We start from the raw sequence: 25,461 nt of genomic DNA, 5'->3' as shown, positions 1-25,461 counted from the left end.
AACTGACTTATGAACTCTTCTAACTACACAGGGGTGCAATGTGAATAATTTCTGTAGGAAAAAGAAAATCTGCACAGCATCGTAGGTGTGCATAGTGTTTTACAAACATTAGAGCCTAGAGAACCTCCTCCCACCATTTGTGTTAGGTATTTAAACAAAAATAGCCCCTAAGCCTCCAGAGAGTTTATCATTGAAATGGTCAAGACTCAGTTGAGTGTAGAACACAGCTGCAGAGGGGAGGTAAGGTAGAGGTATAACAAGAGTGACCAAATACAAGGTTGAATATATTAATTGGGATGCTTTTTTAAAAGATAAGTGAACAAGAGATACTAGTGACAACAGCAGATTACTTATCCCATTGCCATTAGGCCATTAACATGGGCAGATATGGGTCTTGAAGTATTTGAGAGAGATCAAAGCAGTGGCTATGAACATTGATTTGGAGGAAGAAGCCTTTTGGTAGGGTTGGGCATATAACTGGTCAAAAAATAATTGGTTAACTGAGTCAAACATTGATCAATATGGTCAGTACTGTTAAATATTTTAAATTACTAGTTTATTAGAAGAGTAACAAAAAAGTAAGACTTTATAGTCTCCAATGTGCATACTCAGTTTAGATCAAATTTTAAACTCTCAGGAACAGGGAGGATATCTTAAACTCGTTAAAGGTGGTTTTATCAAGCACATGTACACTGAAGGCTTGGTATTCAAATAAATAACATATGTTTGAGAAAATTCCAGACAACCAAGACACTCAACTTTCTATTAGTTCACCTTCCCCCACAGTACGTAGTAAGTGATCAAGACATTTAAGTAGGCTTGCTAACAAACAGTACCATAATGAAATAAAGGTAGGCCATCAACATCAGGGCATTCTTCCTGGAATATCTGACATTACTTGACCAGCCAATTGACTGGCTTGTCAAGCTTACCTTTTGGTATAATTTTTTAAAAAGATGTTAACAAGTCAAACACTGATTTTTATACACATTTTAAAACATTGTCTGGTTTATTGTGCTTTAATTGTAATTGTCTGCTGCTCTCTAGATATCTAACTGCTTTATACACATTTAATAAATACATTTTAAAAAAACTGTTTTATTTTAAGATGTTCATTTTAGGTCAGTAGAAAGAAGACTCCTGATTTATCAGGTGGGAAGATCTATGTACAAAATCTTATTACATTAACCATCCTAACTAACTTGGATTATCACAAGCTGAATGGTAGAAAGTACCTACCTAAGAGTCCCATTCTCTCCTTTGTCTAGGCTGGTGAACCGACTGTACAGACGTGTGATCTGACTGTGGGAAACTGGAGGGGAAAAGGAAATTAGACAAGTCAGTTAAACAATAACCCCATACCCAGATTGGTTCATTACACTGAACAAGTCATCTGCAAACAGACAGATGAAAACACTAGAGCACTGGTAAGTTTGTCAGCAGTCTGAGCTGAGCTGCCCCTTCCCACCTCCCCCAATAGCAGGGAATAAGTCTGGGGTTCTCCCATGAAATCAAAAAAGAATAGGAGGCCAGTGCTGTACATCTGGTAAGGGCGGGGGATCAATTACTTTTGTTAAAGACCACAGGCTATCAGTGCCAGAGTTGAAAACTTTTCAATCTGCTTAGTTTACATTTTCAAGGTTAAAATTTAATGATAGCCAAGATCAACCCCAATATGTGTCTCCCCACCCCTAAATTGTCAGAATCCACAATCAAAAGCCTTTCATGCCCCAAAAGTCAGTTCTGTTCACTGCATCAACCCCTTCCCAAATCCCCACTCAGGTTTGAAGAGTGGAAGTTCACATTTTTATAAAATTACATTGACAGATTAGACTTGTAATTTGCTTTCAAATTCACATTCTAAATTCATATAATGTGAATATCCTTCAATTGTATTTTCCATATTGCCAAACTAACAAACCAAAGCTCTTATCTCTTCCATATTTCTGATGAGCAAAACATTTTAAAATCTGGCTTACAGCTACGGTAGTTCCTCTGGAAAGCTAGCTGGGCCTGCAAGGGGATAAAGGCAGTGAAGAATGCATCAAATCCACTTGCTCCTCCTGAAAAAGTCTGCCTGAACCTGAATGCAACTAGTTTCCAGGGATCCTTGCTGTACTTGGACTCATTCAAATTAAATAAAAGAGACCACGCAAAGGAGCTCAGTTTTGAGAGAAGAACAATAAAGCTTTCAGATCAGAAAGTTTAAGGGAGCCCATATGCAGACAAGACAAACATTACATACCCAACAAGTCTACAATTAGTGGTAGAAATGCCAAATTCAAAACAAACTATTCAAATCAACCCAGGTACTGGAGGCAACAACCGATATGGCACTACCAAAGACATTATCTAACATCTTACAAAGACTCTAGCGAGGGAGTTCTTCCTGTGGATTCTGGAGTCCTGATCCCACAAGTCAACAGGCAGGTCTGCACTGGCATTACAGCTCAGACCTTGTTAGGTATTTCAGATGTGTACTAATTTAATACACACCTACAGAAGGAGTTTCCTAAATCCTTATGTTTAGTCTACAGTCTTCTACAAGACTTGGTTATAGAAGTGACATTAAGGGCAACTGTACACTACAAAATTAAGTGGACTTCAGTTACGCTGACTTACAGCCACCACAATAATTCAATTGGTTAAAAAAAAACATATCCACACTACACTCCTTGTGTCAGCGGTGTGCTGTAAGGTTAAGATCTTTTCCTGTAGCCATATTATACGGCTGAAGGCCTTTGTCTGCAGCCCTATTAGGAAAACAGCAGCCATTAGCCAAGAAGCAGAAAAATCACATCCTCACATTCCATCTAAATTACATTCAAACAATGTAATATTGGGCTGTTAAGGCAATCCTGTCCTAATAGCACCAATCACCACCAGATAAGGAAACAGATCTTAAGATGGTTAAAGAAAATTTAGTTTGACAGTGTCCTGTCTGGCAAGAAATCACTTATCAATAGTTGTGATTGTGAAATCCTCATTTCTTTACTGTTTTGTCTTTAGGGTCTCCACTTGTCTATTGTGTGTCTGTATGATCTTGGTCTGGTTCGTCGACTGTTTGTTACATAATTAATTTTGCTAGGTGTAAATCAATTATGGTGGTGGGATATGACTGGTTAAAGGATTGTTTTACAGTTGTTAGGATTGGTTAAAGAACTATTAACCAATCATTTTACTAAAATGTTGCTAAAGGTATAGCTAAGCAGGACTCAAGTTTCACTATATAAACTGGGGTCCAAGGAGACCAGCAGACGAAACAGAGGAAGAACTCACCTCTAGACTGACATGCAGCAACCAGAATCCAGATGAGACTGGCCTTGCCTGGCTAACAGGGAAAGTCTGCCTGCATGATCAGGATTGGTGAGCATAGCATTGCATGCTTAGTATGTGTATTTAGCTTGGTAATTGTTAATAAATAGAGGAGCAGGATATTACTGTGTAAGGCTCTTTCACTGGTATAAAAGGTCCTGAAAACCTGCAAAGAGTATACCTTGAGCCCTAGGAACTGGATAAAAGGTGGGCGCCCCTAGAGCAGGGGGTGGGCAACCTGCAGACCACACACAGTCTGTCAGGGTAATCCGCTGGCAGGCCATGAGACAGTTTACACTGACCATCCGCAGGCACGGCTGCCCGCAGCTCCCAGTGGCCACAGTTCGCTGTTCCCAGCCAATGGGAACTGTGGGAAGCAGGAGCCAGCACGTCCCTGCAGCCCATGCTGCTTCCCGCAGCCCCCATTGGTCGGGAACAGCAAGCCATGGCCACGCCTACGGATCGTCAGTGTAAACAAACTGACGGGCTGCAGGTTGCCCACCACTATCCTAGAGTGTGCAAGTAACAGAATTTTGTGCGGGTAACAGTGCGTCCTCACCAAGAGCACTTGCACTGGTTTAACTGCCTGTGTGGGGCATTGTGGAATGGTTTCTGAAAGGCAGCAACAGTTGTTGTAAGCAATGCAGTGTCTACACCAGGGATGGGCAAACTATGGCCTGTGGGCCGGATCCGGCCCTTCAGGGCTTTGGATCCGGCCCGCGGGATTACCCCTGGCGGTGCTGCGGGCCCGGCGCTGCTCTCAGAAGCAGCCCCCGGGCTGGGAGGCAAAGGGCTCCATGTGCGCACGCAGAGCCCTCTGCCCCCCCCCCCAGGGGCCGCAGCACTTCCTGGAGTGGCGTGGGGACAGGGCAGGCATGCAGGGAGCCTGTCCTGGCCCTGGTGTGCGCCACTGCCACCCCGGAGCCACTTTAGGTAAGTGGCACCGGGCTGGAGCTCAAACCCCTCCTGCCCCCAGCCCCCCACCTTCCTGCCCTAAGCCCTCTGCCTGTACCTCGCACCCTCCTGCGCCCAACTCCCTGCCCTGAGCCCCTTTCTGCACTCCTGTGCATTCCAACCACCTGCCCTGAGCTCCCTGCTGCACCCTGCACCCCGTGCACCCCAACTCCCTGCCCTGAGCCCCATCCTGCACTCCGCACCCCTCCTGTACCCCAACCCCCTTCCCTGAGCCCCCTCTTACACTCTGCACCCCTTCTCTGCCCCAATCCCTTGTCCTGAGCCCCTTCCTCCACATCCCGCACTCCACCCGCCCTGCCCCGGCCCTGCATACAATTTCCTCACCCAGATGTGGCCCTCGCCCCAAAAAGTTTGCCCACCCCTGGTCTACACTGACATTGCATCCACCAAACCACATCAACTTAAGGGCATCTTGGAGGTGGAGTTAAGTCAGTGTAGTGTGTAAGTTGCATCGGTGGGAGCTACATTTTATTGTAGACTAGTGATACTCAGATTTCAGTGGTTTAGGCGCCAAATTAACAAACATTACCCAAGAGCCACAGTAGTGTGAATTCATTTTTTCAATTTACCGTACTATTGTTTTTATATACATCTTATTCCCACAGCAAAATGACTGACCAAGTATTCTACAATTGATCAACAACATTGTAAAAGCATCCTGATTAGTTAACTGTTTTATCATCATGTGCTGCAAAAAGCTTCAGGAGACACGTTAAAGAGATACTCAGACTGAGGCTTGGGAGCCTTAAGTATCACTGGCAAAGACGCTTATGTCAACCTGACTGTAGCATGGACCAGGCCTTAGTGTGCTAATTTAGTACCATGCCAACTCAGTTGTTTCAACAGCCGATAAATAGGGTTTATTAATAGCAAATGTTTATTCCTACCTGAATAGGTTGCTCAGCAGGTGTCCCAATCACACAGACTTGATACAATAACTGAATTCTTTTATCAGGCTTGTGCTTTCACAGAGTTATTTGTTTAAACTCTGCTGTTCCCTTCTCTAGGATGGGCTGCCAACAGCAGTTTGCTCCATGTTTCCTTGACAACCTTGAGTGTTAGCATGGGTTGGGCAATATGACAATTCCAAATGCAAGCACATAAGAAAATTGGCTCTGATGTTTCAAATATTGAAGTTCATTGTATTATAGATGCAGTCGATAGGTCCCAGAGTTTTAAATATTTACCAGATGCATACTTTTGAGGAGTAGAGTTAAGTGATGGGGAAAGAGGGATGCACTACCATCTAAGTCCAGGCCACTGTCCAGAATTAGAAGCCACTAGAAAGGAAGAAGGTGCCAGGATTTCTACTCAGGCACCATCTTTTGGATCACCTTCCAACTAGGAGAAGCTTGATAAGTTTGAAAACTTTGTCCTTGGATTAGAGAGGGCATTGTCTTCTCCCCATTGAGAATCTCATGACTGCTGCAAAGGGGAAGCAAGTCAGGCCTCTACTAATATGTTCCTCCTTCAACTTATCTTTCTAGCCCTCCCCCACAGAGGTGTTGACTTTCTGAGTTCCTGGAGGGGGCTTGACCCCCGCTCCACCCTAGGCCCCACCTCTTCCCACCCCCACCCAGCCTCTTCTCATTCCTGCTCCTCCCCTTCCCCACCAGCACCTCCTGCATGCCACTAAATAGCGGATCACCAGTGGGTGGGAGGCACTGCAGGGAGGTGGTGAGTAGCTGATCAGCGGGTGGGTGCTGAGCACCCACTATTTTTTTTCCCATCCAGCCCTGGACACCCATGGAGTCAGCACCTATGTTTAAGGCTGCAAGTTTATCATGGAGGTCACGGATTCTGTGACTTCTGCAGTGGCCAGTGCAGCTAGCCAGCTCAGGCAGCCCCATGGCCAGCCACACCAGCGCATCCCCCTGTCCCCTCAGCAGCAGCAGGAGTGTGAGAGGAGCTCAGGGCTGGGGCACAGGAGGGGGTGAGGGCTCTGGGAGAGCTTACCTCAGGGGGCTTTCCCGAAAGTGGTGACATGTCCCTCCCTCAGTTCCTAGCTCAGCCTGCTGCCTCCGCCTGCAGGCAGGGCCAGCTCCAGGCTCCAGCATACCAAGCTGGTGCTTGGGGCAGCATTCTGAAAGGGGCAGCAGTCCCTGTTTTGCCCCCAAGCAGCGTGCCGAATAGGTGCTGCGGGCAGGCGGGGGGGCAGTCCGTGTACCCTGAGGGTGGCAGGCACGTTTCTGCCGCAGCGGCGGCAATTCGGCAGCAGCTTCTATGTTTAGCTATCCGCGTCAGCGTCAGCTAAACATAGAAGCTGCTGCCGAATTGCTGCCGCCGTGGAAACGCGCCTGCCGCCCTAAGGGCACACGGACTGCCCCCCCCCGCCTGCCCACAGCGGCTATTCGGCGCGCTGCTTGGGGCGGCGAAAACTGTAGAGCCGGCCCTGCCTGCAGGCACTGCTCCTGCAGCTCCCATTGGCTGCTGAGTCATCTGGCAAAGCCAGCGCTTGGGGTGGAGGTAGCCCACCTACAGGGAGCCTGCCAACCCCTCTGTCAGCATCAGCAGGGGTCCTGGGCCACACACCGCTGCCCACCACCCCTCAGCACTAGCAGGGTCCTGCCCCCCCTCCGCTCCCCTCCCGTTGTAGTCAGGGGTATATAGTACAAGTTATGGACTGGTCACAGGGATGTAAATTTTTGTTTACTGCCTGTGACCTGTCCATAACTTTTTTTTTTAAATATTTTTAGTAAAAGAGTCTTACCTATGCTCCCCCATAAAAATCTGCAGTGCTCAACTCTGCTGTCCTCAGCATTCTTGAATGGCAGTGTGACAATGACAAGATTCTTGGCATATTCACTACTATCCACAAAATGCTGAAAGGTAACAGTGAAACTGATTTGAGTTGTGTTAAAATCAAAGTAAAATTAGCTTTACCAAGCAGCATCAGCGGTGGTCCTTGAACAATCAGCAGCCTCAGGAAGACAACATTTCCTACTTTAGTCATCCTTATTCTTTAGATCACTTGTAGAATTTAAATTTTAAGTGCTTTGGGGTAGAAACTGTCTTGTTTTTTCCATTAAGCACTTACGGTGCTCCAGGGTATGCTGTCACTTGAGTACGTTTACATTTGTTTCATGTTTGGAAAGTCCCTTGCAATTAAGAATCCATTTGAACTTTTCCATTAAAAGTTAAATTTTACACATCTACAAACTCTTGCACTCTCTTCAGGGAAATCTCCCCCCCCCCCCCTCCTTGTAGCCAGCAAACTGCTTTTAAACACCTTGATTGGGACTACTACAATAAACGTAAGTGCACCAAAAGGATTAATATTTCTGTGTCCCATGTTTAAGAGCCTTATAGTACAGATGTATTATCAAACAAAAGTGCATTTTGAGAAAGTATGTTTTCCGTGTAACAGATATTCATTTGAAATGAGTTTCCCCAATTAGTTCTCTTTTGTGAGCTTGTGCGTACAAGCCTAACTTGCTCTGTAATCCCCTCCCACTGCACATAGACACAAAGGAAGGGGACAGATCAATAGTAATCTCTGATTAGTCATGAAACAAAATAATTATATGATCAAAAAATTCAAAAAGACAGGTCACAGGCAGGGCAACAGATATTCTATGATAGGGTATACCCTAAGTGTTTAGGTGCATTATTTCAGCACAAGGGGAAAAAGGGTGTGACCTAATAGTTCAAGTACTGTAACATTCCTATGTCTATTTGAGGACCTGTAAAAAACAAATGTCAACAACCAACATTTTCCAAACCAGGCATCATTCCAGACTTCTCCCCTATTTCTTACACTGGCTACTGACATTTGCACTTCAGGGGGGTTCTTAAGATGGTCTTGAAACAAGTTCCAAGCAAATTTCCAAGTTGATCACCATGAACTAAGGGGGGAGGGGAAAACAGCAGTCCTGTAAAATGCCATGCAAGATCTTAGCATGGTACTACCACTACCTTGGACTAAGGAATTCAGGAATCAAAAGTTCAGAAGTTACTGTGGTTACACAAGAATCTACTGATGATTACTTGTCAGATGGCTGGGTTTTAAGGTACATTTAACCTGTTTTCCTCTTGAAAGCCTTAACTATACAAGTACAGCAGACTTATGATTATGCACAGAATGAATCTCAGACTGTCACACAGACTAAGTATGAAACAATCCAAAACTTGAACCTAAGTTTTAAATTCAACATGTGAGGAAATAAAAACAAGCTGCCACAAAGATCTTTTTTATCCACTCCAGGTACAAAAGCTAATATGGAGTATTGTGTAGCTAAATTAACACTATCAACTGTGGGTTTGCATTGCCTGTAAGGGGTCCACTTTCAGTGGTGGGAAAGACACCCACAATTGAGAGAACTCTACAGGCAAACATCCACCAATAGACAATGTTTAAACCAAATTCACTTACTTCTTCCTAGCCAACAGAAACTGGAGAAAATATAGGTTTCAGAGTAGCAGCCATGTTAGTCTGTATCCACAAAAAGAACAGGCGTACTTGTGGCACCTTAGAGACTAACAAATGTATTTGAGCATTAGCTTTCGTGGGCTACAGCCCACTTCATTGGATGCACAGACTGGAACACACAGACAGAAGATATTTATACATACAGAGAACATAAAAAGGTGGAAGTAGCCATACCAACTATAAGAGGCCAATCAATTGAGATGAGCTATCAGCAGGAGAAAAAAACGTCTGCAGTGATAATCCAGATGACCCATAGAAGGTGTGAGGATACTTAACACAGGGAAATAGATTCAATTAGTGTAATGGCCCAACCATTCCCAGTCTCTGTTCAAACCGAAGTTAATTGTATCTAATTTGCATATTAATTCAAGTTCAGCAGTCTCTCTTTGGAGTCTGTTTTTGAAGATTTTTTGTTGTAAAATTGCCACCTTCAGGTCTGTCACTGAGTGGTTAGAGAGGTTGAAGTGTTCTCCCACTGGTTTTTGAATGTTATGATTCCAGATGTCAGATTTGTGTCCATTTATTCTTTTGCATAGAGACTGTCCAGTTTGGCCAATGTATATGGCAGAGGGGCATTGCTGGCACATGATGGCATATATCACGTTGGTAGATGTGCAGGTGAACGAGCCCCTGATGGCGTGGCTGATGTGATTAGGTCCTATGATGGAGGGATCATCTTTCAGGATAGGTTGTAGAACTTTGATGATGCGCTGGTGAGGTTTTAGTCAGGGGCTGAAGGTGATGGCTAGTGGCGCTCTGTTATTTTCTTGTTTGGGCCTGTCTTGTAGTAGGTGACTTCTGGGTACTCTTCTGGCTCTGTCAATCTGTTTTTTCACTTCATCAGCAGGGTATTGTAGTTTTAAGAATGCTTGATAGAGATCTTGTAGGTGTTTGTCTTTGTTTGAGGCCATTATCCTCTGATCCCACTGATGATTACCAAAAGAAACTACACCATCTGCTCAAGAAACTCCCTGAAAAAGCACAGGAACAGATCTGTACAGACATGCCTAGAACCCCAACCAGGGGTATTCTATTTCCTACCCAAGATCCACAAACCTGGAAATCCTGGACGCCCCATCATCTCAAGCATTGGCACCCTAACAGTAGAATTGTCTCGTTATGTGGACTCCCTCCTCAGGCCCTACGCTACCAGCACTCTGCTATCTTCGAGACACCACTGACTTCCTGAGGAAACTACAATCCATCGGTGATCTTCCAAAAAACACCATCCTGGCCACTATGGATGTAGAAGCCCTCTACACTAACATTCCACACAAAGATGGCCTACAAGCCATCAGGAATAGTATCGCTGATAATATCACTCTCACAGACCTTGAGAGACACCAGTCCTCACTTACAGACAGCTCCCCAACCTGAAGCAAAAACTCACCAGCAACCGCACACCATACAACAAACACTAACCCAGGAATCTATCCTTGCAACAAAGCCTGATGTCAACTCTGTCCACATATCTATTCAAGTGACACCATCACAGGACCTAATCACATCAGCTACGCCATCAAGGGCTCGTTCACCTGCACATCTACCAACGTGATATATGCCATCATGTGCCAGCAATGCCCCTCTGCCATGTACATTGGCCAAACTGGACAGTCTCTATGCAAAAGAATAAATGGACACAAATCTGACATCAGGAATCATAACATTCAAAAACCAGTGGGAGAACACTTCAACCTCTCTAACCACTCAGTGACAGACCTGAAGGTGGCAATTTTACAACAAAAAAATCTTCAAAAACAGACTCCAAAGAGAGACTGCTGAACTTGAATTAATATGCAAGTTAGATACAATTAACTTCGGTTTGAACAGAGACTGGGAATGGCTGGGTCATTACACTAATTGAATCTATTTCCCCGTGTTAAATATCCTCACACTTTCTATGGGTCATCTTGAAAGTTCTGTTCGTCAGAGGATGGAGATGGATGGCAGGAGAGAGATCACTTGATCATTGCCTGTTAGGTTCACTCCCTCAGGGGCACCTGGCATTGGCCACTGTCGGTAGACAGATACTGGGCTAGATGGACCTTTGGTCTGACCCGGTACGGCCTTTCTTATGTTCTTATGTTATGATTATCACTTCAAAAGTTTTTTTTCTCCTGCTGATAGCTCATCTCAATTGATTGGCCTCTTACAGTTAGTATGGCTACTTCCACCTTTTCATGTTCTCTGTATGTATAAATATCTTCTTGATGTATGTTCCAGTCTATGCATCCAATGAAGTAGGCTGTAGCCCATGAAAGCTAATGCTCAAATACATTTGTTAGTCTCTAAGGTGCCACAAGTACTCCTGTTCTTTTTTTGGAGAAAATACAGTTTAGTAAAATGGAGAGAGACGAGTATACAGTCCTCAGAGTATATAATAGTCTTACCATTTCTCAAGTTGGACATTTAGTCACAACATGCTGTTCTGCTTTAGCTGGGTTCACTTTAAGAACTATTTAGCAGAGGAAGTATCAGCAGCACCAAGCTTTTAAGAGGTTTCAGAGTAGCAGCCGTGTTAGTCTGTATCTGCAAAAAGAACAGGAGTACTTGTGGCACCTTAAAGACTAACAAATTTATTTTAGCATGAGCTTTCGTGAGCTGCAGCTCACTTCTTCGGATGCATAGAATGGAACACACAGACAGGGGATATTTATACATACAGAGAACATGAAAAGGTGGAAGAGTTGGTGGATGTTACAGAACCTTCAGAATGATCCATATTCACAGCGATACTAACAGTGTTTTTCCACCAAACTTTGTTCCGGGTACTTTATGATTGCTTTTTAACTGCCCTTTACTTGTGTAGACATTTACACAGGTGGAAAGCAAGAGTAAGGTGCTAACCAAATGGTGGAATTTTCCATCCAGTGTGCAGACTACAGAAGGTAGAGCAGAATCAAGCTCCTAGTCTATAATTAAAGACCAGAAAAATGAAAGATTACTAAAAAAATGTAATAGACTGTGACAGTCCATATAGACACGAATCAATGTAAATTAATCTCACTGACAGCATAGTTTTGTTTTATAAATCCTTAAACAATTAAATCCTAAAAATAGACATTAACATTTTAACTTATACCACAAAAAACAGAATCTGAAATTTAAGTCTCACACTAAAAAAAAAAAGTTAAAATGAAACATTTAAGGGTAAGCAGGGCAGGAACTCTCCTAGCACCGGTTCTGTCACTTAAACAGTCAGTCTCTACACATTCTAAATGTTTATAAACCAGGCCCATTGCTTATTAATGATTCTCCAATATTAGCTGAAATATTAACAACAGTATAATGCACCAAGTATCAGGAGCCTGTTAAAGATTTGTTCCCAAATATTTGCTAGTGGTACTGGGACTAGCTAACATTCGGAATATCTAGAGGCTGACAGTTTAAGTTAAACCTTTGCTTGCTTTTAAGTTTTGCTCTTTTTAGTAAGAGATGTGTGTATCTCTTGCAATGATCCGCTGGGTAGAGCAAATTCCGGCTGACATTGTGCAGGGGGCTGCATGATAAGCCGGTAGTAAAGATAAATGGTAGTTGACGAATTCAGCGAGCATGGAAACAGTCTACGTGCTCAATCTACTTGTGACAGTGTACCCCATAAGGCTTTATGGAAATATGCTTATGAATGTATGTATATGACATAACTGGAATGTATTTTATGCTACATATGCCATGTACATCTACTGAATCTATTCATTCTATTTGTATGCATGTGTCATTGTTGTATTTGAAATTATGAATATTGGCTGTGTATTTGCTTTATTTCTAAGTAGCCTTAGTAAAGCTTTTGGTCAGCTTCTTGAGAGAGGAATGTGCAAATTAAGTGCCCAATCAAGAAACACTTAAAGGACAATATCACATTGGGTCTGTGTTGGAGCAGACTGGCGTGTCTGGCTCAACAAGACAGGGTGCTGGAGTCCCAAGCTAGCAGGGAAAGCAGGGGCAGAAGTAGTCTTGGCACATCAGTTGGCAGCCCCAAGGGGATTTCTGTGATCCAACCCGTCACACTACTTGTGTCAGGAATATGTAGGTGGTGGAAATGCATCTTTCTGGAAGATGCTAGGAGAGACACAATATCCTCAGAGGCAAAAAACAAGAGGTAGGGAAACGTTTAATTTGGAAAGATCCTAGTTCTCTGCAGGGGCTGAAGCAGCAAGACAATACATTGAAAAAGACAAATGAAATTCTGGAAATCAAAAAAAAAAAAGTGATTTCTTAATTCTAGGAAAGGTGGCTGCAGTGAATGACTGAAGTTCTCAGAGTTGCAACCATCATTTCTATTCCACAAAACACCCAATTTTACCAAGACCGTTTCATTTATAATACATGGACGATTAGTGACACCACTCGTATTTTGCCCAGATTCTATATTTATGGAAAGGCAATGGTTCAACAACTAGAGAATGAGGTAGGCTATACAGAGCAGTTTTACTACAACAGTTCTTAAAATGGTCCATCTGCATTCATAGTACAAGGATTTGCAAACTTTTCAGTTGTTGACCACATTCTCAAGTCTCATGGATCACCTCCCTCGCATACATGGTGCTTTCAACCTCCCTCTTAGTTGCAATCCTAACATACCTAATGCAACTATGCAATCACTTCAATGGCAAAGTAATACTAGGAAGCCATTTACTGTATTTTTAGCCTTTTAAAGAAGTTTAGTAGCTAGAAACAATGAAAACCAGAAACATGCAATAAGCCAGCTCTCCAATGACTACCAGAAAGTACCCTATCAATTTATATTTTGGCAAATACAAAAGTAGATTGACTGTGGTCTTCTCCCTTCGCATCTCAGGCAACGCAAAAGCAAAAACTATCTGCATCTTCTAATGTCCATAGTAACAGCTCCTGTGCTTCCTTCCTTCCAACCTATAGTGCTGTTGCAGGGGACGGTGAGTACTGTATTCCTGATACTCGCTCAATAGCAATAGGCCACTGGGGACACTTGCCTTAGGTTGGTGCAGTCCCTATTCAGCACTTACATGTTACCTGAGCTACAGCAGAGAGTCAAAGATTTGTACCCAGCTCCCTGACAGTCTCTGCTTTCCATTATGCCATGCAGATCTCTGCCATAGCAGATAATCAGTCTTGCTGGTTTAGGCCTATCAGGTTAGGAACTCTGCTAGCACTCGGAGTTAAACAATGGCTGGTACTAGCACAGTTTTACCTATGAGGCTAGTAGGACCTTTGCAGTCAAAAGGAGGCTTCTCAGCAAAGGTAACTGATTTTGACAAGAAGTGCTGCAGTGCTTCCACCCTGCGTGTTCCTCCTTTACGAACACCAAATAAAGGGGGCAGTGGGGTGCAGGTCGGGGGTGTAAAGACCTCTGATCCCCTACAGCAAAACCCCATAATCCTATAGCGACGGTCTGCCCCTTTTGCTGGGATCGCATCCCCCATCACGACGGGTTCACACGGGCCGGTGAGTCGCATCTCTCTTCCCCCCAGGAGGCTTGTTCCCGAGACGGAGAGAATGACCAGGGCGGGGAGGGGCCTGGTCATGCAGAGAGCACCTGTTCACAGGCGAGCCAGCGGTCCCCCGCCTGGCCGGAGCGGGGAACTGACTGCGTCTTCCCCGGCACCCAGGAGCTGCTGTGCCCAGCCGGGGACAGCCAGAGGCGGTGAGGCAATCTCCGCACTGCCGCTGGGAGCAAGCCTCCAGCCCCGCAGACGGGCCCGCCCTGCGATCGCAGCATGGAAGCGGCGCTCGGGCTCTCAATGGCCCCGACCCCCGGGCCTGGGCTCAAGTGACCACCAGCCCGAGTCTTCGCCAGCGCCGCCGCTGCTCCGCCAGCGCCGCCTCCTGCAGCTCCGCCAGCCGCGTAGCCTCGCCCGCCCGCCCGCCCCGGCGGTGGGGCAGAGACCGGCCGCCCGCGCCCGTCCCGGCTCGCCCAGCCCAAGCCCGCAAAGCCCCGGCCGGCAGCCCGCTACTCACAGCCCGTCTCCTTCTTGATCTCCTCGATCTCCTCGTCCCGCAGCAGCGAGGATGCTCGCGAGCCCATCTCCGGCCGCAGGGGAGCGGGGCAGTGACAGCCGCGGACCGCACAGAGAATGGGGGGAAAGGCAACGGCGGGCTCGGCCAATCGGCGGGCCCGGACGCTGCGGCCGGACACCGACACGGCTGGACGCCTGTAAGCGGGAAGGGGAGTGGAGAGAGCCCGGCGCTTCCTCTTATCAACCCCGGCCGCGGGGGGTGGAGCGCCCCTCCCGCCCCACGCCGTAACCCCGCCCCGCAGCTCCTCGCCTCTCACAGAGGAGAGCTCATCAGCGCCTGCGCGGAGCGGCTCCTGTCTTCCCTCCCGCTAACGGTCACACTTAGGGCTGTTCAACGTCATCACGAGAGGCCCAAAAAGCGCGGCCCATGGAAACTACTGCTCCCAGCATTCAGCGTGGCGCGTGGCACTGATTACTCACCGCCAGGTGCCGCATTGTACTCTGGGAGTTATAGTCCCCAACGCGGCTCTGGTGCCGAGCTAGGAGCAGGGAGTTTGTATGTTCTGAGGTGCCCGCCGCTCTGCCCGCGCTATATAGTAGCGAGTCGCTTCGAGTGGGGAGGGAACTTGGGAGCTGCTCCTGCGGGGTCCGGGCCCCTGGTGTGATTCCTTGCCCCATGCAGTGACCTGTTTAACCCAGGGCTGTCTGTGGGCTCCCCCTGCCCGGCGGGCCCCAGTGCGAGCCCTTCCCGACTGCCCTGCACCTGCGTGCGGGCTGAGGGGCTCCCGACACGCGCTCTCACTCCAACTGCGTGAGCTGCGACTCGAGGTCACTCCCAAGGGCGGCGTTGAGGTCACAAAAGCAGCCCCGGCGTGGGGCGCGTTAGTGCGCTGCACAATAGGGAGGGAGCACTGGCTGGCAGCGAGGGGGATTTGATCTGGCAAACCATTAGAGGTGTTGGTAAAGGTTGGGAACCGCTGCCGAGCTGGTTGGTCGCTGTATAACTGCTTCTCAGCACCTAACAGTGCACTGCATTTACTTTTTAGTGAGTGAGTCTGCTTAATCTTAGTTGTTAACAGTTCCCATTTAGGAGAGAAACTCGTGATCTGTTCAGCAAAATTTCTGGGATTGTTATACTTTAATAATTTCAATCCTGTAGTGTGCAAAGGGTCTTCAGATTTTGGCATTTATGCTCCATTTGACAGGGAAGTGTACAGTGCTGATTTTTAGAGCTAAATGTAATTTACTTTATTACCATTGCCCCATGTATGCAGTTGGTTGACAAATGTGGTGCCTGTATGTGTATAGGTATATGAATTATTATATGCTGGGGTGCTTTCCTCCTCAATCTGCAGCTTTATTTTACTGGATGCTGAGTGTCACAGCTGGAGGGCATTAAAATGATTCTGGCTCTCTTTTCGTTTTTCTTCTTGGATTATCCTGCAGAGGTCCTAAGAAAAACAAATCTTTTAACAAGAGGAGTTCCCCTTTTCATTTTCTACTCTGCTGAAAACCAGACTATTTGGGGAGCTAGTTTGGGGATATACCAGCATGGATCCAAGCAGCGATTACCAGTTCCTCAATGAGATTCTGGGAAAAGCAGTGAAAATCACCTTGAAATGTGGCGTCTTCCAGGGAATATTGCAGCATGTGGATTCCAGCAGAAGTATCATTCTGAGCAGAGGTTTAACTCATGTTCTGTACTTGTCACCTAAATTAATATAGTTCTTCAAATGCTGGGGAGGGAGGGGGGAGTTCACAAAGATGTATTTACATATTCTAGACTGGATAGGGTAGGGGCTCACTGGCATGCTATATCATATGTTGGAAGGGTGTGTGGGTTGGAACTTCATATCCCATATTGGAAAGAGAACATTTCTTCCCACACGAGGAAGAATAGATTCATATGATAGTTATACAATTTTTGATGTGCCAGGACTGAACAGAGTGTTTGGTCCATTCCATTCTCTGGTCTTTTCTGAGACTATTTAGACTGAGTAGATGGAGGGCATTGCTTGCCCAAATTCTGAATGTAGTGAACAAATCTGAGAGGCTGTTTATTTTAAAAGATATCTGAGATTTTAAGTGAAATAGAGGCATAATCTACCTTCAGGATTTATCTTGAACGAGATAAATCTGCATGTAGTCTTCATTTCGGGAGAGTAGGAACAGGAGAAGGTTCCAATGTACTTATGCCTTACACATAATTATTGCTGAGCAACTGGAATCTGTGCCACTCAAATTACTCAATAGCTGACTTTCACTGATAATTCCAGAATAATTAATCTTCAGCCATTCAGAAACTAAATAGACTGAGCAGCCTAGTTCTTTCATGCAGACTGCACCTACTGCTGATCATACCAGGCACAGACTAACCTTCCATTGATTTCAGAGGGGCGTTGTTGTACTCATGCAATGAAAAACATGCGGCAGAAGAGTGAACACTCTTACCTAATGTAACATTACAAAGGAAATGGGCCCAGCTGTGCTCTCAGTTTTGGGATTGCAAAAGAATAACTGAGTCCAGAATTTGCCTCGTTATGTCCACGAGACATTTGCATACAACACTCATTGTTTTTTGTATCAGTTTTATTCAGTACAGTCATTTGAAATTGTTGATTTAGTGCTTTTGCCAATTGTCATTAGCGAGGACAGTTCTCTGGCCTTATTTGGTGCGTAATCAGTTCTTACCTTTACTTTTATTGCAGAGCTCAATGTTTCTGATTATTTATCTACCTATCTTTTAATTATTTCAGTGAAGAACTTGGAGACAGGCAGAAGCATGGCAGGTGTGAAGATGTTTTTTGCTTATGAAATTGTGAATGGTGAGAACTTTCTTTGTTCTGCAAGGGTGAGGTTCATGGGTGCTATCACATGTTTAGCACTTTTGTTTTTCTTTTCTAATGATGGGCCCTATTCAGGCCTTCTTATTTGGATAAAAGTCACATTTTAGTCATTGAGAGTTTTGGCTAAGTAACTCCTAAGTAAGGAGAGGAAAGATGCCCTAGTGGTAAGGGCCCTAGTCTAGGACTTGGGCAATCTGAATTCAAGTCCCTGCTGTGATGAGCAAGTCACTAACCTATCTGTGCCTCAGTTTCCCCATCTGTAAAATGGGGATAATAGTACCACTTTTCCTCAAAGGGAAGTTGTGAGGATAGATGCATTAAACATTGTGATGTGCTCAGATGCTACAGTAATCAGGGAGGGCCATGTAAGTATCTTAGGCTTTGTCTACACTAGCACTTCTGTCTGCAAAACTTTTGTAGGTGAAAAAACAAAATTGAAAAAGATTCAGTGAGTAGTCTCTTGTTTAGATTTTCACTTTCCCCTGGAGCGTTTAAGCCAAACACAATAGAATTGTGTTAAAAATGAAACTGATTATAACAAATGAAACTGACTATAATAAAACTTTATAATCCAAGTGTTAAGTAAATGAAAATTGAAAACATTTTAAAGGGACTTATTAAGACATCATAATTTGAACAGCACATGAAATATTGAAGAGAGAGTTCTCATTAAACTGTGCATTCTGTAAAACACATACAAAATAGCTGATGTTTCCCTGTCTTTCAAAGATTTAATAGTAGATGTTATAAAGAGGTCTCTTATTACTATGATTTAAAGGGACACTGTCAACTTAAAAATCATTCTTCTGTCTGAAAATGTACTTAAAATAATAGATAAAACCTAAGATTACTATAGCTGAGAGGTCAGGGGGAAAATATTTCCTGTTCCTCTTTCTCTGCTCCCACACAGCTTATTTACTTCATGCATATAACAGCACTTAGCATATAATCAATTTTGCTCTTTTCCCTATATAATGAGTCAGTTTCCCCATTTGTTTATTTTGGGCCTGTCACATAGCAATATAGGTGAGAAGAACATTTAAAAAAAATAGGAACATTTGATTATGCAACGATAAAATCAGCAGAGAAGTAGTATCCAAAACCGCAAAAATTATAAAATGGGGATAGTAGTACTTGATCATCAATCTCAAAGGGCATTGTTAGGATTAGTTAATGTTTATAGAGTTCTTGAACATATAAAGTGCTATATGGGGCTGACTCAAAGCCCTTTACAGTCAATGTAAAGATGGCCATTACTTCAAACCATGGATCAGATTCTTTAATTTAAATTACCCTTAAGTATTTTTATAAAGTATGCTATGTTACATTGGTTAGTATACTGTGCCACATTATACTGATTGATATGCTCTGAAGTACTATCTGAATTAATTAAAACTAGGCAAATTAAATGATCAAAGTACGTTTTGAGATTTATTAGCCTTGTGTTTGTCTTGTTTCCATGAATTAATGAACGAAGTGAACACCTTGTGGAAAGGCTGTGTTGGGGTGATCACTATTGCCTCTGCTTGTCTTCTTCCCCAGATCCAAAAAGACAGAGGAGTCAGAGCACTCCATTCTCAGACAGAAGAATTTTTCTGATGAAACAAACTGTCTAAGATAACTTTATTTTGAAGCCACTCCCACAGATAAATAACTCATGTGCAGTATGCTACCCTGAGGCCTTTTTAATGCTTCATTGGGGATAGCCATTGTGAATTTTTTAGAAATGTCCCTAGTGTAGACTGGCCTATCTGTGTACTGCTGACACTCTCAGTTTTGCATTGGGGGCAAGGAGATGGAAGGCAGCTCTGAGTGATCTATGTACTGTACATCCTTGCCTCCTCCTTTGGTTTATCACATTTACAACAAAATTTAATCTGTAAACTGTAGTGGTGCAATATTGGCCTTATGCAGGGCTATATAGGTTTCAGTAGAGATGCTGTAGCATCAGTTGGTTCAACTTAAATGCCACTGGAGTAAAATATTTCTACCGCATGCCATTGCCTGTGATATCTGATCTATAATTACTTTTTACAATGAATGCCCCTTTTCTCACTATGCCCTGCCATGACTGTGTTCCACACTGGTCAGTACTAGTTCTGGCTCATCTTCAACTTCTTGGGGATTAAATGTAGTTTCTAGTCAAAGAGTTGCTGATGTTAGAGCTGTAACAGAAGTTGTTGTTTTTTATTACAGTAGAACTGCTGGAGGAACTGGAACAAGATGAAGCAAGGGGAGCTGTAACTCCCATCAGGTATGTTGGAAGGGACTTTTCTTTCATGACTGGAAAAAGAATGTACCTATTACAATAGCCAACAAATGGATGGAAAATCTTATGAGTGTAAGGTTAAGTGACACCAAGGTTGTGTTGAACTGTTCTGAGAGGGAGTGGGTAAAGAGATGGCTGGGGTGCTTCGATTACTGAAAAGACTCTTCTAAGATGTTCCTCCTTCCTCCACCAATGAATAATTTGTTTGGTTTGTTGTATAATGAACTTGTGGTTTCCAGGGAATATTTCTCACAAAAACCCCTTCATCCAAGGTCAAACAGTTGTACAGGGGAAGCTACATTTAAAACCTTATCAAATGTAGGTGAATGTGACATCTGGAAGCTGACACAGGTGTGGATTTGTACTTAAAATTCTTTCATTTCTACTCAGAGTTGCATCTCCAACACAAATTGTGTTAGGTTACTTGGTTTTCAAGTATTTCCCAAGGTCATATTTGAAACTATTTAATTTCCCTCATAAGGGAAATGGGGATTGACCGGCTTTTGCTAACCGCTCCCTTAAAGTGGAGTTTGCAAGGCAAATACCACTCTGTTTAGCAGCAATCTCTTACATATACAAAAAGTCTAACTTAGTCGTTTAAAGGATTGATGAATAAATCTTGTTAAATAGAAGCTTTTTGATAAATGACCCTGTATGTCTTATGGGGCTTGTCTTCTCACTTGTACTGCTTTAATTATACTGGTGTAGAAACAGATATTGTTCAAGAGGTATAACCCCCTAGTGTGGATGCAGTTATGATGGTGTAACAGCGCTTATAGGGATATAGCTTATAAACACTATGGATTGTACTGATGTAAGTGTTTTGGTATAAAAGCATACTCCTAACCAAGATAGTTAAATCGGCCATAAAACTGTGTAGATCAATCCTAAGCCAGGTGCTTCAGTATTCCTTGAAAATATGGGTAAGATCTGATGAGAAACAGTCAAATGAAAAATAATCCCATTCAATTACATGATGTAATGGCAGACAGCTAAAAAGTGACAAGTTTTTAACGTGCTTTTATACAAATGCCAGAAGTCTAAATAATAAGATGGGTGAACTAAAGTGCTTTGTATTAAATGAGGATATTGATATAATAGGCATCACATCAACTTGGTGGAATGAGAATAATCAATGGGACATAGTAATACCAGAGTACAAAATATATTGGAAGGACAGAACAGGTCGTGCTGGTGGGGGAGTGCCACTCTATGTGAAAGAAAGCATAGAATCTAATGAAGTAAAAATCTTAAATGAACCAAACTGTACCATAGCCTCTATGGATAGTAATTCCATGCTCTAATAATAAAAATATAGCAGTAGAGATATATTACTTACAACTTGACTATGATGGTGATAGTGACTGTGAAATGCTCAGGGAGATTAGAGAGGCTATAAAAATAAAAAAAAACCTCAACTATCCCCATATTGACTGGGTACATGTCACCTCAGGATGGGATGCAGAGATAAAGTTTCTTGACACCTTAAATGACTGTTTCTTGGAGCAGCTAGTCTTGGAACCCACAAGAGGAGAGGCAATTCTTGATTTAGTCCTAAGTGCGGCACAAGATCTGATCCAAGATGTGAATATAGCTTGACTGTTTGTTTGGTAATAATACCATAATATAATTAAATTTAACATCCCTGTGGCGAGGAAAACACCACAGCAGCCCAACACTGTAGCATTTAATTTCAGAAAGGGAGACTACACAAAAATAAGAAAGTTAGTTAAACAGAAATTAAAAGGTGCGGTGCCAAAAGTGACATCCCTGCAAGCTGCATGGAAACTTTTTAAAGACACCATAATAGACGTGCAACTTAAATGAAAAAACACAGTAAGCGAATGAAAAAAGTGCCACTGTGGCTATACAACAAAGTAAAAGAAGCAGAAAGAGACAAAAAAGCATCCCTTAAAAAGTGAAAATTAAATCCTAGTGAGGAAAATAGAAAGGAGCATAAACTCTGGCAAGTGAAGTGTAAACTCTGGCAAGTGAAGTGTAAAAATACAATTAGGAAGGCGAAAAAAGAATTTGAGGAACATTTAGCCAAAGACTCAAAAAGTAATAGCAAAAAAAATGTTTAAGTACATCAGAAGCAGGAAGCCTGCTAAACAATCAGCGGGGCCACTGGATGATCAAGATGCTAAAGGAGCACTCAAGGATGATAAGGCCATTGTGGAGAAACTAAATGAATTCTTTGCAGCAGTCTTCACGGCTGAGGATGTGAGGGAGATTCCCAAACCTGAGCCATTCTTTTTAGGTGACAAATCTGAGGAACTGTCGCAGATTGAGGTCATTAGAGGAGATTTGGAACAAATTAATAAACTAAACAGTAAAAAGTCACTAGGACCAGATGGTATTCACCCAAGAGTTCTGAAGGAACCCAAATGTGAAATTGCAGAACTACTAACTGTAGTTTGTAACCTATCATTTAAATTGGCTTCTATATCAAATGATTGGAGGATAGCTAATGTGACACCAATTTTTAAAAAGGGCTCCAGAGGTGATCCCGGCAATTACAGGCCAGGCAACCTGGTTGAAACTATAGTAAAGAACAAAATTGTCAGAAATGTAGATAAACATAATTTGTTGGGGGAAGAGTTTTTGGTAAAGGAAAATCATGCCTCACCAATCTAATAGAATTCTTTGAGGGGGTCAACAAGCATGTGGACAAGGGGGATATAGTGTACTTAGATTTTCAGAAAGCCTTTGACAAGGTCCCTCACCATAGGTTCCTAAGCAAAGTAAGCTGTCACGGGATAAGAGGGAAGGTCGGATCAGTAACTTGTTAAAAGATAGGAAACAAAGGGTAGGAATAAATGGTCAGTTTTCAGAATGGAGAGAGGTAAATAGTGGTGTCCCCCAGGGATCTGTACTGGGACCAGTCCTATTCAACCTATTCATAAATGATCAGGAAAAAGGGGTAAACAGTGAGGTGGCAAAATTTGCAGATGATACAAAACTACTCAAGATAGTTAAGTCCCAAGCAGACTGTGAAGGGCTATGAAAGGATCTCACAAAATTGGGTGACTGGCCACCAAAATGGTAGATGAAATTCAATGTTGATAAATGCAAAGTAATGCACATTGGAAAACATAATCCCAACTATCCATATAAAATGAGGTCTAAATTATTTGTTACCACTCAAGAAAGAGATCTTGGAGTCATTGTGGATAGTTCTCTGAAAACATCCACTCAATGTGCAGTGGCAGTCAAAAAAGTGAACAGAATGTTGGGAATCATTAAGAAAGGGATAGATAATTCCCAAAATATCATATTGCCTCTATATAAATCCATGGTACGCTCACATCTTGAATATTGTGTGCAGATGTGGTCGCCCCATCTCAGAAAAGATATATTGGAATTGGAAAAGGTTCAGAAAAGGGCAACAAAAATGATTAGGGGTATGGAATGGCTTCCATATGAGGCGAGATTAATAAGACTGGGACTTTTCAGCTTGAAAAAGAGTTGACTAAGGGGAGCTTTGATTGAGGTCTATAAAATCATGACTGGTGTGGAGAAAGTAAATAAGGAAGTGTTATTTACTTCTTCTCATAACACAAGAACTAGGGGTCATCAAATGACATGAATAGGCAGCAGGTTTAAAACAAACAAAAGAAATTATTTTTTCACACAATGCACAGTCAGTCTGTGGAACTCTTTGCCAGAGGGTATTGTGAAGGCCAAGACTATAACAGGGTTCAAAATAGAACTAGATAAATTCATGGAAGATAGATCCATCAATTGCTATTAGCCAGGATGGGCCGGGATGGTGTCCCTAGCCTCTGTTTGCCAGAAGCTAGGAATGGGTGATGGGATGTGATTACCTGTTCTTCTTCAAGTGCTGTCCCTGTGGGTGCTCCACTCTAGGTGACGATGCGTCCCGGTGCTGTTGATCGGAGATTTTCGGTAGGAGTACCTGGTTGGGACGCACGCACTCAGTTGGTATCTCCTGTCTCGTTGGAATCTTCCTGAGTGCGTGCGCCCCACACCTTCCTCAGTTCCTTCTCAACCATCCTCGGCTGAAGACGGGACTCGGGGCAGTGCTGCCTTTTCTTCCTTGGTCTCTATAGGAAACAGTAACGAAGAACATAGAAATAATTATTAATTACATCCCAGTTGTTTTCCCTTCCTTTAGGAGAGTTACATAGTTACTTAGTTAAAAAGAAAAAAAATCCCTCAGGCTTGTCTCCCGTTGAGACACTCTCCCTGGCCATTTCTAATTCATAATGCCAGGAGCTTCAGGATTCAAAAGGTGCATTTCCTGTCAGGACTCCATGCCACGGACAGATGGGCACTCACATTGTGTGAAGTGCCTCAGGGACACCCACATCCCTGCAAAGTGCATCCATTGCGCAAGTCTCAAGTCAAGAGCTCATCGCGACAGGGACCTGTGGCTCAAAATGCTGATGATGGAAAAATCCTTACAGCCGCTTTCAGAGATGGGATAAGTTAAACCCGCTCCCACATGCTGCCCAGCCAGATCTGAACTATTGGGGAGCATTGCTTCACCGTCCTTGGAGCAGAGGCAAGAAGCAGAACAGTCTCACAGGAGAGACTTTAAGAAGGGTAGGGGGTTTCCTGCGAGATCCCTACCCTCTGTGCTGACAGCGCCAAAGGCAGGTGCCTCAGCTTTTTCTAATGCCTCAGCCGCGGCTCCGACAGAGCTCAGAGGCAGGGACCTGACCTCCCATGCTGGGAAGGTCCTTGTGGCTCTGGTCCCCTCAGCACCGAAAATGGCTGCGGCGACGACAGCGCGCTCCTCCTCGGCACCGAAAACGGCTGCGGTGCCGACAGCGCGCCCCTCCTCGGCACCGAGAAGAACGTCGGCACCGAGCCTATCTTCCACCTGGGCACCAGCAGCAGACCCCCTGCAGGGCACCTCCAAGCAGTCTGCAGCATTACTGTCACTTTCACTTTCTCCTGCTAATGAGCTAGAGCAGAGAGCAGGCTCAGCTCAGCCCAGGGAGGAGAAGCAACAGTTTCTCACTCAATGTGACCTTTCAGTGCCACCTGAGCCTCACTTTCTGCTCCTAGATACACAGGGCTCATTTTTTGAACCGCCACTCTCTCCACCTGAACTGGCTTTCACTGACGGTGAACTTGATTTACAGCAGCAAGCGGAGTTCTCCCCTCCTGCTTCTCCTCCACAGGCACCTCTGCCACCTCAGGTCATGGCTCAAGGTCACGAGCCTCAGTTTCCCTACTTCGCCCCCCCGTGGGCGGCACCTGGGTTCTCCTACCCTATGCCTTGGCCTCAGTGGTACCCTTGGCAACATCCTCCTACCAATCCTCCTCCTTCTGTGCCTCAATCTCCTGCACCATCCACTTCTAGGGTGCCTGAGCCCCCTCCTGAGTATGCAAGTTACGCACCATATCCTGACTCACCAACCCCTAACTCTCCATTAGCCCTGGACGGAGCCCTCCTCCCTCCGCCTCCACAGGCCGTGGACGACTGTAAACAATTTCAAGAACTTTTCAGGAGGGTGGCACTCAGTCAAGATATCCCTTTAGAAGAGGTTCAGGAGACGCAACACAGACTCCTCAGAATCCTTCAACCGTCTGCGCCCTCAAAAATCACGCTCCCTATAAATGAAGCACTCCTGGAGCTAGCTGACACACTCTGGCAAACCCCAGCTTCTTTAGTACCAACTTCCAAAAAGGCCGAATGTAAATACTGTGTCCCTGCTA

The 25,461-nt window shown here is 44.1% G+C and overlaps 2 protein-coding genes across 10 annotated transcripts in view; one reads left to right on the top strand and one right to left on the bottom strand.

Annotated features, from left to right (window-relative positions):
• CHP1 (calcineurin like EF-hand protein 1) overlaps positions 1-15,165 on the bottom strand; it is a 37,185-nt gene extending 22,020 nt beyond the window's left edge. Inside the window, exons 1-3 of one of the 2 annotated variants that reach the window (XM_045013896.1) lie at positions 15,136-15,165; positions 7,001-7,112; positions 1,240-1,312 (exon numbers count right to left, since the gene is read on the bottom strand). In XM_045013896.1, coding sequence (XP_044869831.1) covers positions 1,240-1,312; positions 7,001-7,112; positions 15,136-15,150 — 200 coding nt within the window. In that variant the 5' untranslated portion in view covers positions 15,151-15,165. Of the gene's footprint in view, positions 1-1,239; positions 1,313-7,000; positions 7,113-14,656; positions 14,922-15,135 lie in introns of those variants that run through there. The other variant, XM_045013897.1, reaches the window with a different exon arrangement.
• Positions 14,977-25,461, top strand: part of EXD1 (exonuclease 3'-5' domain containing 1) — a 46,186-nt gene continuing 35,701 nt past the window's right edge. The window contains exons 1-4 of one of the 8 annotated variants that reach the window (XM_045013894.1): positions 14,977-15,141; positions 16,102-16,339; positions 17,412-17,480; positions 19,698-19,755. In XM_045013894.1, coding sequence (XP_044869829.1) covers positions 16,207-16,339; positions 17,412-17,480; positions 19,698-19,755 — 260 coding nt within the window. In that variant the 5' untranslated portion in view covers positions 14,977-15,141; positions 16,102-16,206. Of the gene's footprint in view, positions 15,224-15,542; positions 15,705-16,101; positions 16,340-17,411; positions 17,481-19,697; positions 19,756-25,461 lie in introns of those variants that run through there. The other 7 variants (XM_045013887.1, XM_045013888.1, XM_045013891.1 and 4 more) reach the window with 7 other exon arrangements.

This window comes from Mauremys mutica, chromosome 4 (assembly GCF_020497125.1).
Source record: "Mauremys mutica isolate MM-2020 ecotype Southern chromosome 4, ASM2049712v1, whole genome shotgun sequence".
NCBI lineage: Eukaryota > Metazoa > Chordata > Testudines > Geoemydidae > Mauremys > Mauremys mutica.
This window is presented reverse-complemented; position numbering and strand designations above follow the sequence as displayed.